At 47.0% G+C, this 19747-nt stretch overlaps 1 protein-coding gene across 1 annotated transcript in view; it reads right to left on the bottom strand.

The window, feature by feature from the left end:
- LOC125305162 (MOB kinase activator 3B) overlaps positions 1 to 19747 on the bottom strand; it is a 33411-nt gene that overhangs the window by 2371 nt on the left and 11293 nt on the right. The window contains exons 2-3 of the mRNA XM_048259792.1: positions 18171 to 18852; positions 3586 to 3788 (exon numbers count right to left, since the gene is read on the bottom strand). Coding sequence (XP_048115749.1) covers positions 3586 to 3788; positions 18171 to 18588 — 621 coding nt within the window. The 5' untranslated portion in view covers positions 18589 to 18852. The remainder of the gene's footprint in view (positions 1 to 3585; positions 3789 to 18170; positions 18853 to 19747) is intronic.

Raw genomic sequence — 19747 nt, 5'->3', positions numbered from 1 at the left:
CCACATCTGCATCCAGACTCAGCCCTCTTTACAATAAGCTCATTTTGCACCAGATTAGTAGCAATGGGTGATGTAATCACTGTGCGCAATCACAGATATTTATCCCACAATTCTTTAGTGGAAGCAATTTAGGCATTTTAATAAAGTTCTAACATAACTGAATCAATCAGAATAAAACTGACACATATAAAACACCTTGATCGGAATAAAACTGTCGTAGTGATTGTCAAAGGCATGCACAACTGCCTACCATGAATCAACACTTTTGGACTTGAGCTGTCTCATCTCTTATTTCCCGGACAGAGGTGGACTTTGGCTGCTGCTGTCCACCCTGAGCTCGACTGTCAATCATGCACTGCTGCTGCCACCCTGTAACTGACCTCCTTTTCACACCTTCCACTGCGTTCATGGTTTAATCAGAGCTGGTGATCAATAATTAATCACGGCAATGGCAGGGGCTGGGCCGCTGTCCTCAGGCAACACAGGTGTGCAGATGGGAGGGTGCAGATGGAAATCTCTCAGTTTAAGTGGGAAGAGATACACACTCCATGAATCTGAATGTGAAACTAAACCCTGTTTTTTAGGGACTTCTCCATTACAGAGAAGTATCCAAGGGACTTCCCTGAAGTCATTATAGCTTCTTGGGCGTGTTCAGGAGTGCAAAGTCTATGGTCACCACCAAATGTGTGCTTTATTGCAGTTCCTTATTAATATGTTGTGCGTGTACGTCACTATTATCTGATTGATTAGACTGTATCTAACCCAAACCTGTGAGTCTGAAACAAACAAAACAAATAGAATGGCTCTCTCTCTCAAAGCCCTCTCTCTTGCATAAAGTACAGAGACATCACAAAAGCAGAGCTCATATGTCGCTATGTAACCCATCTAGCTAATTTCCCCTATAAATAGCTCTGAATAAGAATGAGGTCAAAGCCTGATGATGTTTCCATTAGCAAAGGGGACACGCAGGCAGTCAGTGGGTCACGTTCGCGGCTCAGGTGTGGGGCGGCGCAGAGCGCTGGGCGGCGGCCAGCACAGCTCAGCCTCCGCCACGGGCAGTTGGACACCTCAAGACGCCAGACTCAAGGTCACGGTCAGATCAGATAGACAGACAGACACACACACACACACACACAACCTCCATCTGGATGAAGTGAGTGAGAGAATGCCAGGAGGAGATGAAGGAGACAAGAGAGGAGAGAGAGAGAGTGAGAGACTGACTGAAAGACAGACTGAGCATATTATCGACAATCACACAAAACAACACAACCCCCACATACATTTGGAGACATCAGCCAGGAGTAGTGTATCATAAACTTCTTTTACCGCTGACATCATTACCTTGCTCACCACTTTACAGTTATCACTTCCTGTTTCCTTCAGGGCCATAAAACCTGCCTAGAGGTAACTACGGTCCCTGAACGCCATTTCAGAATGACTCGTTAAAAATCCCACTCTGTCTCTCTCTCTCTCTCTCTCACTCCATCTCTCTCTCTCTCTCTCTCTGCTAGAATGGAGTCCTTTAAAGCAGGCTGCACTCATCCTCATTATGGCTGATGGCTTCCCAGAGTCTTTCTCTTCTACTGATGAGGATGATAATGATGTCTGCTGCGCGCTCGTGATGCGCTCCACTCAGCTGCAAGATGGCTCGTCGTTAGCGCTGCCACGGTTACAAATGGTGCCCATTTTCCATGCAGCCATCTGTGGCCTAAACTAGATCTGTTAACGGAATGATGAATCTTTGTTTCAATGTCATAGTTACATGGCTAAATACACTGAGACATCACATGATGAATTTCTAACAAATGCCAATGTCAATTAAGTCAAATTTAGTACATTTTCTTGAGTTATTTCTACTCTTTAGCTTTAAATATCGCACAGGTGAGAGGTCCAGCATGAGTCTGAGTGTATATTATTAAATATACCACAATAGACTAACAAAAATATATAACAGAGAGCTATGGGATAAATTTGCTATGCAGAAAGGGCTCTTCACAAATAGATGGAACTGCGCTGTTCTTCCTTGATATCCCTCCCACCGTCATGGTTAAGCAGTTGTTTGTTCCAAGTCTGATCATGAGAATCTCTTGGGCTGACGGGCAAGAGAAGAGGGAGCCATTGTTCACACTGTGTCTGGTCCCTTGGCCACAGATGATCACGGAGTCTGCTCTGATTCCAAAAACTCATTAACTGTTTTTTGTCCAGATCCATCGCTGAAGAACAGAAGGCGGGAGATGAATCACCACTGACCAACATCTCGAACTTCTCTCAGCGAACTTTCTATCTCGAACATCTCTCAGCGCCTCAGCATCACGGGGTGGGATGGACAGCACAGGACATCACGAGAACTCCCTCTGTTTTAGCATCTAATAACGGTCACGTTGGACGGACAGGCTTATCCTGTGTCACAATGAGAGATTACAGGTCTCCGATAAGAGCAGGCCAGCTCAGTGAGGCTAGTGTGCGGTGACTGAGGCGGTCATGGGTGGGAGGTCAGAAGGCTGGACCACTCACATGAGGCTAGCAGGGCAGGGGTCAGGCAGCAGGTGGAGCCAGATGTTGCCGCGGACCCTGAGCTTTTAATCTGCTCTCAGCCCTGGTGGTCAGAAGGACTTATACTGAGTATGAGACAGAGAGAGAGAGAGAAAAAGAGAGAGAGAGAAAAAGAGAGAGAGAGAGAAACAGAAAGAAAAACAGATGGAGAGAAAGAGGTGGTAGGAGCTCGACTGTACGTATGTAGCTGGCCTGATCTCAATTTGCTTCTTTGACCACTAAACTCATACATGCACTCAGACAGACACAGGCTACATATTAGTGTATACACAGATAGACATATTAGTGTACATACAGATTATTTACAGTAGCCTGGTCTACACACCATCTTACAGTATGTGTGAGGACTGGGCTGGTGACAGTGCTGGGCAGTGAGTCAGAGGCCTCAGAGACACACTGCTGCAGGCCATACTGTTTAAGATGACATCATTCTACCTAGGGATTTACATTGATGAGTCACCTAGGGATGTGGTGAAGATGAGGTATGCCAGTTCCTGTAATTACATGCACCATGCATGGAAACACAATCACACACACACACACACACACAGACACAGACACAGACACAGACACAGACACAGACACAGACACAGACACACTCACACACACACAGACACACACACACACACACACACACACACACACACACACACACACAGACACAGACACAGACACAGACACACACACACACAGACACACACAGACACACACACACACACACACACACACAGACACAGACACACACACACAGACACACTCACACACAGACACACACAGACACACACACACACACACACACACAGACACAGACACACACACACACACACACACAGACACAGACACAGACACACACACACACACACAAACACTCACAGACACACACAGACACACACACACACACACACACACACAGACACAGACACACACACACACACACACACAGACACACAGACACACACACACACACACACACACACACACACACACACACACACACACACACACACACACACACACGGTCCAGGCCCTCACCAGTGGCTCGAGCTCCTTGCGGTCTATGAGGTTGAGCTCGGTGCAGAAGTAGTAGAAGTGCTTGTAGCAGGTGTTGACGTGCGCCTCGGCGCCCATCTGGATCATGCGGTCGAAGTGGTGGATGTAGACGTGCACGAAGACACGGAAGAGCCGGCACAGGATCTTCTTACAGATCTGGATGAAGTTCTTGGGGAAGGGGATTCCTGGAGAAAGAGAGGATGAGAGACACGTGAGAAAGAGAGAGAGAGAGAGACAAAGGAAAAGGAGGCCAGATGGAGGGATAAAAGAGATGGAAGAATGAGGATGAGAAACTGGGACACGGACGGAACAGAGTGATGGATGAAGTAGGCTGAAGGAGGTGTAGAGGACGAGTGAGTGGTGGACTTGTACAGTTACATTTTCACTCAAAGTATCGTGCAGGATGCTGAGGGTGTGGGATGGACTATCAGGACACTGCATCTATATCCTCCCTCAGGCCCCCATGAGTCAGCCAGAGCTGAGCTGCACTGCGGCTCTCCTGGACCAGATGAGAAGCTGATTAAGGGGAGGGGGCGTCGGATGGTGATGGGGTGGGAGGATAGGAGAGAGAAGATGGAGGTGCTCAAGATCAGATGATGTGTGTGGTCTGTTCTCTAACAAGTGGGAGAGGAAAGAGAGAGAGAGAGAGAGAGAGAGAGAGAGAGAGAGAGAGAGAGAGAGAGAGAGAGAGGGGCACAGACAGAGGGGGGGGCAAGGAGGGGCACAGACCGACTCTCTGTGACTTCTGTCTGGGATTAGCTTGTTATCAGCTCAGTCAGTGGAAGAGATTAGTATGACCACTCTCCCCTCCTCGCCCCAACACCCCACTGGGATTACAATCGCAGGTAGAACCCGTCACCTACTGTAGGCTTCCGTTTCACAACAAAACACTACACTGTGTGGGCTGATGACGAGACAAGCCTCTTATGACAAGACTCCGATGACATCAACAACAAACACAGGAATACTGTCCTGCTTTAACATTCTAATGTCCCTGAGCCAGATTTTCATAACATAAATATAGAAGAGTGATTTCAAACACTTGATGTGACAGTCATGGGCTTGGTATTAAAGATCTGAAAGTCATGCTTGAAATCCCAGCCATGTCCTGCTTATGGTGGTGACGGAGTTGACTGCACGTGATTCAGGATGAGTAATTACTCCTGCGTATTAATGCTCTGTGACATATTCATGTCGAACACAGCGAGCAGGGTGGGCTTACTAATGCCACTGTGCTAGCTTCCTTAGATTACTGACCCCAAATCAGCGGAATGAAAAAGGACGCATTCACAGTGGCCAGCATGGAAACGTGCGAGCTGACCTGCGTACCGGCGGTTCCAGAGCCGGTGCCAGGGCGCCGTAACGGACAGCACACCTTCATCCTCAGGAGAGCGGGAAAACAGGATGCCCTCGCTCGTCCCTCTACCCGCTGCCCACAGCATGGGCGCACAGGAAAAAAGGGGAAATGTTTTTCTCCTTTGCTGTGAAATGACCATGAGATTCAGCGCCAGGCTGTCCTGTGCTTTGCTCCTATTCAGCGTCACCTCCATTTAAGCAGGTCAAGCTCCATTTAGGTTGAAATCTCGTTCACAAAGGAGAACTAGCCAGGGCAGACGCTACAACATACAGCACCAGACACAACAACTGACATGTAATACAACATTTACTCTGATATGTCAGCATAAGTCATCTAAACACAAACAACAATAAAACATCAAATAAAGCAGATGTAAGAGTAAGGACAAAAGGATGGAAAATATGTGGCAGTGAGGAAAATAATGTGATAGCGTTCCACAAATGGTGTTATCACAAATATTCCTGGTATCGGGGATGATGTGTGCATGCCAAGCGTGGCATGTGGGACGGGGAATGTGCGTGTTTAGTCGGAGAGGAGGGACGTGTGTGTGTGGAGATACATGGCATCTGCTGTGACCACGCACAACTCCCAACTCCATCGGAATTAATCAATTGGAATTACACCATTCACTCGAGAGGAAGAGAGACACTGTGTATGTGTGTATGTGTGTGTGTGTGTGTGTGTGTGTGTGTATTGTATGTGTGTGTCCCAATGACTGGATACAGTCATTGGTCCATATGCACATTTCCATGTATATGTGTGTGTGGTCGATGGGGGTGCAGTTCGGAATTAAGGAAGCATTGTTTCCTAACAAAAGCTTACTATAACCAGCTAAGCCCTGTGTGAGACCGGGCTTTGTATGTGTGAGTGTGTGTGTATTTGTGTGTGTTTGTGTGTGTGTGTGTGTGTGTGTGTGTGTGAGCGGCCTCAGTGTACAACACTTCAAACAAGGGCCCTCAGTGTTGCCCGTGCATCAGCCCATGCTGACCAGGGATCGCTCATGTGCTGCTACAGATTGATCCTTCAGAAGCGCCTACGTCAGGCAGTCCACAAAACCATATTACACCACACTAATACACTTCCTGGATAAACTCACTACCGCCAACCGGACACAGGGTTTTAAAAAAGAAATCATTAAGCAAGGCAGATCATTCCAAAGATCATTTGAAATACTAAGTCTGTTAGAAAAACATCTCTTCAACTATGTTTCCAGTTTGGTGCATGTCTGTATTTTGTACTGCAGTTTAAAACCATCAGAGGGCAGGAGTGAGCTCTGGAAAATGGCTACTGCTTTCAGGACCAGAGATGAAAACGATGTGTGTGTCTGAGTGTGTGTGTGTGTGTGTGTGTGTGTGTGTGTGTGTGTGTGTGTGTGTGTGTGTGTGTGTGAGGGTTTACGCAGGGGGCTCTCTGCATCCCACCCCAGGATCTGGTTTTTGGCCTCTCTTCCTCCCCTCTCTCTCTATCTCCAGACTGGCATCGCTGTAATCCATACAATTGGCTAATCCACTGCATAACTCCTGGTGAAATTTGCAATCTGTATACCACACTGTGGTTGTGCACCCAAGCCCTCTCCCCTTTCAGAAGAAGAGCTCTTTTTCTTCTTATCTTTGTTGTTGTTGTTGTTGTTGTTTGTTTGTGTTGCTTTCACTGAGAGATTTCCTCTGGCTGGACTAGGTCCCTGACCCATGCACTCTCTGTTCCCTTGTATTAATTAAATACCAAAGCCCTTCACTGCTGGGGCCTCTTACAAAATCAAGTGTTATGTCAACGGTCTGTGACTGTTTTGTGTGTGTGTGTGTGTGTGTGTGTGTGTTTTGTGTGTGTGTGTGTGTGTGTGTGTTGGGTGGTGGTGGGGGCAGGGTCCCCATTCTGCCTGTCCATCCTCGCCACCACCAGTGTTTGGATATAGTAGGTCAGAGGGCCCTTGTAGTCATTTTCCCCCCTTAATCTGTCCCTGTAATACTCCCATGATAGCCTCCTCACCAGGAGATTACAGCAAAGACAACACACACAGGAGAGAGCAAAGCCTTTCAAAAACAGACCTAGAGCAAGAAACAGAGGGAGAAGGAGAGAGAAAGGGAGAGAGAGAGAGAGAGGGAGAAGGAGAGTGAGAGATAAAGATGATAAAGAAAGAGAGGAGGTGAAGATAGTGAGAGATAGATGAATGGAGAGGAGAAAAGATAGAGTGAGAGAGAGATGGATAGAAAGAGAGAGAGAGGGACAGATAGAGAAAGATTACAAACAGTAGTGGAGTGGAGATGATTGGTGCAAAGCTCTCTGGCTCTGTAGTTTTGAGTTCCAGCGGTTTTGGGCGCGCGCGACTGCTCTGTCATTCGCCCCGCTGACCACACTGATGTGGCACAGAGCGTCCCCATTCCACACGGGGATAATTACAGGGAGATGTGAAGCAGCCCCCTACCACACACACACATACACACACACACATATACACACACACACACATCCACACACACACACACACACACACACACACACACACACACACACACACACACACACACACACACACACACACACACATACACACACACACACACACACACACACACACACACACACACACACATACACACACACACACACACACACACACACACACACACACACACACACACACACACACATACACACACACACATATACACACACACACACACACACACACACACACACACACACACACACACACACACACACATACACACACACACACACACACACACATACACACACACACACACACACACACACACACACACACACACACACACACACACACACACACACACAGAGAGAGAGAGAGAGACCTAGGGATGGTCACTGCCCTTAGATGGTGGGTTCAATGAAAAGTCAGCCACTCCGCAAATCAACATACCTTTGGGGTTAGACAGACAGTGCCTCCGAAGTCTGTCTGTCTGGCGGTTATATATATAAAAAAAAGACTTGTCTGGGATTTTGCATCCCAACACACTCCTCCCTACACTACAACCCACCAACAAAACACAATCTCATGCTAATCTGATCGGAGCGCCTTTGATGTTGAACATTAAAAACAATCTGCTGGTTAGTGCAATGAATTCGCAGAAAGGGGGAGAGAGAGATGCTGTCAAGGTTCACTGTGTGTGAGACCACAAAAAAATAACATCGAAGACGAGACAAAGAAGTCTGAGTTCAGGAGATCTGAGGGAGAGCAAATGAGATCTCTATTCTTAGACTGAAAAGTCTCCTGTTATATTATTCTAATAAAAATAGCCTTGCATAAATCTGCCACGTAACACGAAGAGCTGCTAGACACTCACTTAAAAAAATCCACCTGTCCTTTCAGAGCGGGTCTTCGTGTATTACATCACTGGGCACTTAGTTCCAGTCCCAGTGCGGGGGTAAAGTCCATTTCTTCCTTTTCCTTCATGTTATTTTTATTTGGTTATTTTACACAAGATGGTGTTACGTCACGCTGCTCACACTGTTACTTCCTCCTACACCAGTAACCCTGCACACCAACCTCAACGTGGACCATATACCACACAACTGAGACAGGGATAAACAGATGAATAATAGGAAAAGACTGATAGAAAAGGGTGAAAGTGAGTTGAAGCAGGAAAGGAGAAAGAGAGCGTATGCTGGGGTCGGGGTGGGGGAGTGGCTGTTTTTCACGTGAAAAGGAAGAACAGAGGACTTTCTTCCCGCCAGGAAACCGTAGCGATGGGATCAAAGCGTCAGGGGTAAATGAAAAGCGCCTGCACCCTGCAGCTGTGGGACTCACCCAGACCTCCCTCCCTCCCTCCCTCTCTTTCCTTTTCTCTCTCTCTCTCTCTCTGTCATCCATCCTTCCCTCAGGCTGCAGATCCACACCCTGTACACTTCAGAGAGCCCGATGACTTCAGATCTGTTTTACAGGCAGCGTGCTGGGGGGTGAGTGTGTGTGTGTGTGTGTGTGTGTGTGTGGGGCGGGGGTCCATCCCCACCGCTGAACTACTCACCCGGGCAGGCCTGAGTGCTGTCACAGCCCACCCCACCCTACTTCGCCCCAGGGGCACCTGGACATAGGGCTCTCTTTCAGACGCCTTTTAACTCTCTCTGGACTCACCTTCATCTGACCTCTAACCCTGGGGCTGGAGATGCTATATCAAGTCAGGGTTAGTGTGATGTCCTGTGTGTGTGTGTGTGTGTGATGTGTGTGTGTGTGTGTGTGTGTGTTTGTGAAACGGAGAGCGAGAGATTACGTCTTTTGTGTATGTGTACCTATGAATGAAGTCGTGTGTGGTCAGATGTGTTTACCTATAGGCCAGACAGAGAGAGTGATATGAAAATGTGTGAGTGAGTGTATTTATAAGGAAGAAAGGGTGAGTGTACTTACGTGTGAGTGTGTCTCTGTATATATATGTGTGTGTGTGTGTGTGTGTAAGAGGCCAGATGCAGTGTCTCATTATCCTGATGGAGCAGTGAGGCTACTGCCTACAGGGCCTGTGCAGACAGCGACCCAGAGACTGGAGACAGACCCACCCAGTAGCAGTAACAGTCCTACAGTACAGTCCTACAAACTCACATCACCACCCTGAATCAGACCACAAATCCCCACTGACCCAAATCAGCCTGATCTCTCCCTCTCTCTCTATTCTCGGCCTTCCTTTCTTACATGTGCCCCCTGTGTATTGGTATTTGTGTGTGTGTGTGTGTGTGTGTGTGTGTGTGTGTGTGTGTGTGTGTGTCCTGTCTAGGGATATGGGTCAGGGGCCATCTAGAGTATAGATAGAAAAACGCCTGCAGCCATGGTCTCATTATGTCATTTGATTTTCTCTCCAATCCTGGATTAAGCCAGTGTCCATGTTTCTTTTTTTTTAATTTCACACAAGAAAAGTGTGTTGAGGACCATAGCTCCATAGATCCTCTGATCCTCATAGAGAAATCAAAGCGTGGGATCACATTAATACACAGCTACATGTTTTTTCCTTTTCTTAATTTCACACAAGACAAGTGTGTTGAGCTGAGTGAGAAATCAAAGCGAGTGCTCACTGAAATACACAACTGCATTTCAATGAGTGTTTCTGAGAAACATGATATCAAAATATTTATGACAGTAGGCCCAGGCTGGCGTAAAGCTACACTGCGCTACATTTCTCTCTTGCGTTTAATCCTGACCACAGCTTGTGGATGAGAGATTATGCGGTGCGGCAGGACACAGGGATGCCCTGACCACGGTCGACAGCAGGAGGGGGCCTGCAGCCTCTCTGTCTGATGGCGGAGATGTGATCTGTCACCCGATACAAAGCGCCAATGGGTCAGTGACTGACCGTGACGTCTCGTTCCCAGGAGAGGATCCCGTCCTTTGGAGAGTGAAACAGGGGCGCGTGCCGAGCAGAGACCGAGTTGTGTGGCAGCCAAACGGTAGCGAAGTTACGCTAAATTACAGCATGTATGCCGTCTGCTGAGTGATCGCTGATGTCAAAATACGCAGCTGTGAGAGATCCATCTGTCACCAACTCCCATGATCGTGAATGACTGGATGCAAAGTCATGATGGCACTTGTGTGTGTGGTTAGTGTAAGCCATTACATAGCACAGTGGCCAAGCATGGCTGATTACATCAAATAAATCAAGCATGACTGATGACAAGATATAAACACGACCAATGGACCAACGGAGAGCGGGGTCTTTGGCTCATGTTAGCACCACCAATGCGAGGCAGACTAAATCAGAGAGGAAAAGAACGAGAGAGGGCTAGTGAGGAAGCAAAGAGGTAGAGAAGAGATGGATGGATTCCTGTCTTCCTTGGCAGATAGAGAGCTGCCAGATGGCGACTGAGAGAGAGGTGAGCCAGTGTTGGGATGGGTGAGGGAACAGGAGGCCCAGCGGCATGCTGGGATTGCCAGTAGGATCACACCAGCTGAGTGCAAGGACGACTTCAATCTACAATCCAATCAATCTAGATAACCTTTCCACCTCTAGCTATGACTGGCACACCAAAAACACACAAATCTAGTAGCACAATAGCTGACATCCTTTCATTCATCTCGATACCAAGGTACTAAGGGGAAGCCGTGTGAACGTGGAGATGCATTTATTTGTGCGCTGCTAGTGAGTTCTGCTCTGTTCTAGAGAGTTCTGTTTTGGGGAGCTCTGTCGTTTTTACTGCCGCCCCATTAGCATACTTTAAACAGGACTGCAGGAAAAATAATGCACTAGTGAGCGTGGATGTCCTGGGGGGAAATTGGAAGGGGGGGGGGGTGCAGTTCTGTGAGACCACCCATGGAGTTACTCCCCCACCCACCCTAAATCACCACATACAACCCCCCTACAATCCATTTCCAAAGCCACTGTCCCTCTCCCCTGAATTAACTAATCGGCCACCTGCTGAATAGATAAGTAAAGGAAGCTATGGCAAACAACCAGCACACAGTGGTGAAAATCCAACAAAGAAACAGACGGGTGAAAACTTTATATAACATTGTTTTTCAGTGGATGTTTTTTTGGCACTGTGGTACAACCATCCAACCAATCTACCATCTCGAACACCACTAAACGGCTTTTGACAGACTTTTAAATTGCACTATTGCAACATTTCCTCTCATCAAAAAACTTTTTTTTTGCAAAACACTGTAACACTAACGAGTAAAAGCAATCACCCCGTCCAAACACACACAAACAACCATTGAAAGAGGCAAACAGCGAGCAAGGAGTTGTTTCATGTCTCTGGCCTAGTTGTTCTCATGGCTGCTCTTCACAGTGACTCAGCCTTGTTTTTCTTTAGCCAGCGAAGGAAGAGAGAGGAGCTAAGCTCAGGGCTAGAGAGCAGCGCTGCTGACTGGGGCGTATGCACTGGCTGGGTCCTGGCCAGGCTGACTGGGGCCTGGCTAATGAGTGGTGCTGGCCTCTGGTAATACGGATGGACGGCTGTTTGCGCAATGAGACTCTTATCAGGATGTTACTGTGACAGAGGGGAACAGGACAGAGGATGCAGGCAATTTGCCTGTTCTTAGGGGGCTTTTGGAGACGGAGGGAGAGGAAGATTTCTTTTGAAACGGACGCATGGAGGAGAGACCCAGTTTGTGAAAGAGGACTGTAAAAATGGCTAAAAGGACTAAGGCAAATGCATGTTAATGGGACAGGATGGCTGTTAAAATAAAACAAACAAATGAAGCTCTTATAAAGTCTGGACCACCCAGTTTCCCTACGTTTAGTGACATTCTAGTCTAACACTGCTATGAGTAGAGTTAACGTTGAGGTAATGTAATGAAGAAACGTTAATGTCTCTACAATCAGTTAATACAAGGACCACACTCAAACAGACAAAGATATAAAAAATCTAACAAATCAAATAGACATATAGTACATATGTTGATTCAAACTCATGGTCTTGCAATACTGCAAAAACCTTCAGACTGATGATTTCTGTCAAGCAGTCAATCTTTCCCTTTTTAAACCATCTCAGACCAGCCCAAAACCTCTTGGAGACATTCTGGGCCACACGTCCTGGATACATGTATCCCACTATAAACCACTGTTGCTAAGCGAGGGGAAAAGCTGACTTGGTGTGTGTAATGAGGTCAGGTCCCTTAAATACATGTTATTCCATGGAGTGGGAAGGTAGACATTTTGAGACATGCCTTTGTGAGACTCCAAACACAACAGAGACTTCTAAACTGTTTAGGCTTTTGGAGTTGTGTATAGACTGAAATCATAGGGTAGCAGCAGGTTAATATGGGATTTCCAAATCATGATGATCTCCCTTCTAGGGAAGGTCATTCCATATCAGTTCCAACAGTCTTGACAGCATGGTTTCAGATCTCAGCTGGTCATCCAAAAAAAAAACCAAAAGTATCTGGATTTGTTTCAATGGTGGGTAGGGCAGTAATTCTAATGTGACATCTACACATGATACTATCCCAGTGGACATATTTTCAGTAAAAAATATGGTTTTGTTGAGAGGAGAGGAACATTTTAAAAAGTGGTACGTATGAAATACTGGCATTTGGTGCAATTTTCCAGGGTGTGTCTATCCATATTTGAAAATGTATATTCTCAGCATTGAAATAAGATTTCAGGCTGAAATTTTTATATGACAGTCATAAGACATGGGGACTGTTTGGACCAAAAGTACCGTGAGTTAGTGAGGGCTTTGATTTATGACCCTCTCACCCCGTGACTGATGGTAAACCTCTTCAGCAGATATCTCTAGTCTAAGCAGACGTCTAATGAGGTCAGAGGTCAAATGACCCTCCAGGTGTCATGACACAGGAAGTCACATCCGGGCAAGAGGGACATCCTTTCCTCTGAGTCTAAGAACAGGCTCTTCCTTTTATTTGAATTCTGCTTTTCTTGAAGAGGGGGCTTCTCTGAAGAACTAGCATTATGACCGTGTGCAAGCATATGCCAAGCATACAAGTGGGAGCCAAGCATACAAGTGGGATGTACTCTCTAAGACAAGTGGGATGCACTCTTAGTTAAAAAAAAGTACACTCTTCCAATGGAAAAAAATGTATGTTGACAAAATGCTTGAAGATCGGTTCCCCTAAATGTCCACAAGATGAATAGAATCATTTTTCATTCATTTCCATTGTATCCTTGGATTGATCAAGAACATAACACAAAACTAGAAAACCCTTGAAAACCCTTGAATGACATGAGATGAGACAGTTTAGCTTAGAACTGCTAGTCCAGGAGGAAGCCTGTGAGGTTTTGTGGTGTGGGAGACAGACAAGAGTAAAAGTATGGTGATGATGACTCAATCATATGGCACACAGACTGTAGAGGTGTGAGGGCAGGCTGAGATGGGCTCTAACACCTGGAGCAAAACATCTGGACTACAGCATGTTGGGTTTCCATGACAACACCTCAGAGTGTTTGGAGATCACAAAAAGTAGGACACAGGAGGAGAATATAAAACAACAACAAAAAACAACAACAACAACAAACAACGCTAAGCATTAAAACACAAAAACTCATAAAACTGTACACCACCATCACTGGCCCATTAATCAGAAACATGCAATAATATATTACAGCAATTACAATGTCATCTATTTAATAGTGGGCTATTCTACTGAGTTAACATTTTATTGTAATGTTCTTTAAAAGGGATGTGTGGAGATTATGAGGGCCAGCACAGCAACCTAGCCATGTTTATTTGTTTACATATTTCCCTGGCATCCCTGGAGGGCTTGTGATGATTAACACGCGACTGTTCTGAGTCAAAGCTGATTGGTGCGTCTACAGCAGCCTGAGCCTGTACAGTCCAATACAGACAAAAAAGGCTTAGCTAAACACAGGCAACATACATTTACAATGAGCTTGCAATGGCAGCAATTATCACCAGTACAGTAACAACCCATTCATAAGCAAAAAGCCCAGTGTTAGACTGCCTTTCTGTAATGCCATGAAGTACAACGATGCCCACAGAGCGGCATTATCACTGACCTCTGCCTGTAACAGTCTGGCCATTAAATTCATCCTTTTGTGCACGTACAAGACAATGATTGCAGTAAGCATGTGAATGTGTGTGTGTGTGTGTGTGTGTGTGTGTGTGTGTGTGTGTGTGTGTGTGTGTGTGTGTGTGTGTGTGTGTTTCAGAAAGCCCTCTTGAAATCCTCTTAGCGGAAGCCAAGGGCCCAGGCATCCCGCGATCTGCTTGACTGTAAAAGTGTGCCCTGTTCAAGAGGACAAGAACTGGGTTGCGTTCTGCATCTGCGCTTCAGCACAATCTTCCCCCAGAAGCCAGAGTGCCTCGACCGGGCCCCGTGTGTCATGACATTTTAAACTAAAGAGCTTCTTGCTGCGGTGGCACAGGCAGGCAGAGCGCAGCACACGCACCCCTCCAGACAAACTCTGCCCCCATCCCCTCCCCTATCTGTAATGTAGCCCCATGTTACATAACCAAGCCAAGCGTTTCTGGAGGGGGGGGGGGGATACAAGGGCTTCTATTGCGCCCGAAATGAATAATAAACACACTGGAATGCAAACACACACAAGAGTGCATGGGAATTCAAAAAACGTAAACACTCACCAAAAATGTACACACACACACACAAACACACACACACACACACCATAAATGCAGACTCCGATAGGACTTAATTATACAAACAGGATCATTTTCTTATAGGTGATTATAGGTAGTCTGTGATGGCATTATAGGTAGTCTGGTGATAGCCCACAAGAATGGGGTTCTCACAATGGGGTTCTCACAATAGCCCACAATGTGACCAATGATAGGAAATGAGGGGTAGGCCATTTATCTCCCACTAGCATCACTTTGAACTAGCTCAGTGAGTTAAGCAGCGTCACTAAAAGGTCCTGGCACAGGCATGGTACATTACTCTCATATCTACTGTCTCCATCGGGCAACTTCTGGCTCTGCAGATTGCCTGCCTGTATAGAAAAAGACATGAGACAGCCACACCTTGAGACGCTACCTACCTGCTACGGGGTTTGTTGGTGTGTATGCAAATGTGAGTACTATGATACCAGGTGAGATATCCAGTGCTGCCCTGGCACTGTCGGCTGAGGTGAGGTCAGTGTCCTTATGACCTTGCCACTGAGCGCGTACTGTATGCGTGAGTGTGTGGACAAGGCACGTGTATCATACTTTTCCCAACGGAGCGTTGCCCAGTTCAAAAGGCATAAGTACGAAAGCAAAACAGATGCCGAAGAACATTCCGGAGACTGGCCTAATCCCTTTCTGCTGACTCCGCTCAGGGGTTTAGAGGGCAAGCTCTCACCAGGGGATCCTCCCCCTCCCTGGGCCCTGTGCTGAGTGAGGTAGGGCCACAGCACCATGTCCGTACCACAGGGACTCTCTCTACTGAACTCGTTCATGTACCCACTCACTCACCAACAGAAGAATGCAGTGTGTTCAGAATGAATTGGCTTTGTTTGGGGGTAGATCAAACACAGAACATTTTAATATGCCGAGTGCTCCAGCAGAGCTGTGTCAGCAGAAAACCCTGTGCTCTGGCAGTAATCGTAACATCAATTAGGACCTTGGCAATAAACCGTGGATGCTTGAAATGATGAAATGTCACAATGATAGGAATAGAAAATGTCCCTTCCAATCCACCAAATCCCCCAAGTGTTTAAGACAAATGCTTTCAAGAATGTTGCTTGTTGATTCAGCTGCTATTCAATATTCACTCCTCCATGTGTTGCTCTATTCTTTTCATTTCACTGTGAATAAAACATGGCCCACTGTATACAAATGGAGCTGTGGCTAGGGCTAAAGCTCTGCGCATGCTTCAGGGTGAATTATTGATGCATGGCTGAGAGCACTAAGGGACCTAAAAATGAGGGAAGAGAAGACAACAGAGAAGAGGAGGAGGAGGAGGAGGAGGAAGAGGAGGAGGAGGAGAAAAGGGGTTCTAAGGTTGCCAGTGACCCAGGTGCTCCTGTACGCCCGTCATGGGCGAACAAAAGGGCTAAAGGGTTAGGGTTACAGTGGCGGAATGTTAGTGGGCACAGTACGGCCTTGGGGGATCAGATGGCACTGCATAATTCACAGGATATGGCAGGATACTGTTTCCTGTCAGCGATAGCCACAACCAACAGGGCAGACCTCAGGGAGCCGGCACGTTTCTGGCCGAGAGACATAGAGAAAGAGAGAGCGCAAGAGAGAGAGAGAGAGAGAGAGAGAGAGAGAGATGAAAAGTCCAGACAGAGCATGAGAGGAAGAGACAGCATTTGTCTAACTCTTTAGCCATGCAGATGACAGGCCAGTTGGCTTTCTGTTATTATTGGCTGCCAATAACCGCATCTGCACAGTGTAAAGCAACCATCTGAGTACATAGCTGTGAGAACTCAGACTGGGAATATCAGGGGAAGCTCAATAGACTTCTTTCTGGCTAACCCTACTCCCATAAGTATTATAGGTGACCCTCTCTTTATTGGAGCACAGCTGTTTTTGCATGGCTCATCTTAAACTCATTTTAAAAGTAAACAAAACACAGGCCTAACTGTAAATCGGCTTAAGCATGGAAATGGGTAGATTACTGACACACAACAAGAGCTGTAAACAAATGCAAAAGAGTTTGTAATCTCTTCCTGAAATGACTTGAGAGTATCAAGATACACAGAGAAGTCTCTCAAATCTGACACTGAGTATTTATGACAACGCTGGTTTCACGAAATATGCTGAATAAAACTTGACAAAGCCACAGACTGTTCTCCTCACGGCACCATCATATTTATCTCACATTCTCTGACAAGTTCTTGTAGGCCTCTGAAGCCAAACATATCTGAAGAGTCAAGCGCTCACTTTACGCCTGAAGGGCATTCTGTCGACTCTTGGCATTTGAACACATCAGCTTCACCTGTTGTTTCATGCCAAGACCAAAACACAGTTAAATGCTATGGTGACAGACAGTTTTTCCTTTTAAAACCACAAGGTGTTGAGCTTAGGTCAAGCAACAGTGACTATAAAGACAAACTTGGCAACAAAGTCAGCATCCTCATTGAGAAGGGGAAGAGGCCAATCCTCCCATCTCTCATCAACTCATCTTTCCACAAGAGATTCCTGAATACTACTTGAATCCAGATAGCTGTCGTCATGCTCTGCTTCATGTTTCTCATGAGGATGCAGTAGACACATTACTGTCAAACACTAATTAGGCACATCAATAAAAACTAATGTTTCAAGAAAGGGGCCATGGTTCTTCCTACAGTACCATCCTGAAAGTTCACAACATTGAGAAAAGGCAACCAAACAAGACAGGTGAAGGAATCCTTCAACATATCAGACTGATTGACTGACTTTAATTGATACGCTAGGAGGAAACATGCAGAAGCCAGTAGACAAAGGAAGGTTCTCCGCGCTTCTGCCATTTAGCGACAATCCGATGCAACCAGGCCAGGACAGATACTTTAAAGAGAAGGAGAGGGACGCCAGTGCAGCTCAGATGTCTTCTTAATTTTCTTTATTATTTACTTAAAAGGTGCAAAACATCATTAACTTTGACTAACGTTTCGATGTATAGTCACATCGTCATCAGAGTCCTTGTATTCGTGCATAAGCCTAGCCTGGGTTTTCCCATGCTGCCTTGCGCACAATTTTATTCACGCTGCTAGGCAGCCTGGATTCCATGGACTTCGTTTTCACCTCAACGAAGAAGATGAGGTCTGACGTTAGCCAGATTAGCATAAGCCAGCTTCCTATACACATACAGGAGAGCTCTTTACCCAGAGCATGGTGCTGTACTCACCTATGCTGGTGGGGAAGATGTCCTCATTGTTGATCTGCACCTCAATCCAGTCCATGAGCAGGTTCATGTAGGTAGGGGCGGGCAGTGGTGTGGGGCGCTTGTACTTGTGATCGTCCTGCCAGCGGTACTCGTAGCGGGGCCCGCCCGACATGACCGGGCAGCTCTTCTCCGTGCAGAACTCGCAGACGGTGCCGTAGATGAGGTTGATGCGGTTGAAGAAGTCCACCACGTGCACGGCCACCCAGTCGTTCAGGTCCTCGCCGTGCGGCAGCTGGACGGCGGCGCGCAGGTCCACGCCCGAGTTGAGCGAGGCCTGCGCCCGCTTGTGCAGTTCGAAGCGCTGCGTGCCCGGCTCGAACTTACGCTTGGGCCTGAAGGTCTTGTCCTTGTTGAAGACCTGCTTGAGCGCGATGGACATGGCGGCGGGCAGGTCGAGGTCGGCGGTCAGCGCAGGAGAGGAGCAGAGCGGTGAGGGCAGGAGGAGCAGGCAGGGGGGGGGGCGTAGCGGGAACGACGGGGGTTTCTCGGCCGGTCTCGGAGGAGAAGAGCGCCCCTCGGTGGAGACGCTGGCGCCAATAGTACTGCTGGGCTGGGCTCGGACGGCCAAACTGCGTGATCGTCCGAAGGCGGGGGAGGAGGAGGTTTTCTCGTCAGCGCCTGGAGGTCAGCATGAGGGCATGTTCTGCAGGAGGAGGGGTAGAAACGGGGACATGTGAGAAACAGAGCACAGCAGCGTGGAGACATGCCTTTACAGGAGACCTCTTCATATCTGTCAGACTGGGCAGGGCAGGATTACAGGAACTAATGTGTGATGAGAGAGGCTAGAAATGAAGGGACTTTTCAGTGAAACAAGAAACAAAACAAAACCTGAAACAGCTGGGCTAGAAAACACCCCATCAGTTTAAGGTGAGGAGGTTTTATAGTCTTTAGACAATGAGACAAGTTCATGAACGGCCATATTCAAACATGGACACACACACACACACACATACACATTCGCATGCTGTGCTGAGGCATTCTCAATTTCCAACTGGAACGGTTCACCTGGTGCTGAATGGCAGGACATCACAGAGAGCAAGAAGAATGGGTTTCAATCTCCCAGGCAACAGTATACAGAGGTGTGCGCGTACAGAGGCATAGGTGTTTTGTGCATTTTTTCATCCCATTGTGTGTCTTAAGTGTGTGAGTGTGTATTAATAAGTGTGTGTGTGTGTGTGTGTGTGTGTGTGTGTCTGTAGGGTATGTATTTAAAAATCCTTGCCAAGTTATACAGCAGCACTGTACGGACGTGCACTATGCAGCGTTAGGCTTTCAACTGATGGGTATCAGCGAGTGTGGGATCCTGTTGCCACATGCCTGAGCCGCAGCACAATGGATAACTCTGTGGTGATGTCAGGCTATACAGAAGCAAACACTCTCTCCAGCCATCTGTCAGCCTCCCATTCACGCTCACACACGTTTTATACCACAACATACACACATCAATTAGAACCCCCTCACACTCACTTCTCAAGTAACATGGCTTGCTAATGAAGTAACTCCCTCCCAACACACTACACTACTAGGATGTGCAATCG

The sequence above is a fragment of the Alosa alosa genome, chromosome 12 (genome assembly GCF_017589495.1).
Source record: "Alosa alosa isolate M-15738 ecotype Scorff River chromosome 12, AALO_Geno_1.1, whole genome shotgun sequence".
Classification (NCBI taxonomy): domain Eukaryota; kingdom Metazoa; phylum Chordata; class Actinopteri; order Clupeiformes; family Clupeidae; genus Alosa; species Alosa alosa.
The sequence above is the reverse complement of the archived record's forward strand: the minus strand, read 5'-3'. Positions and strand labels throughout refer to the sequence as shown.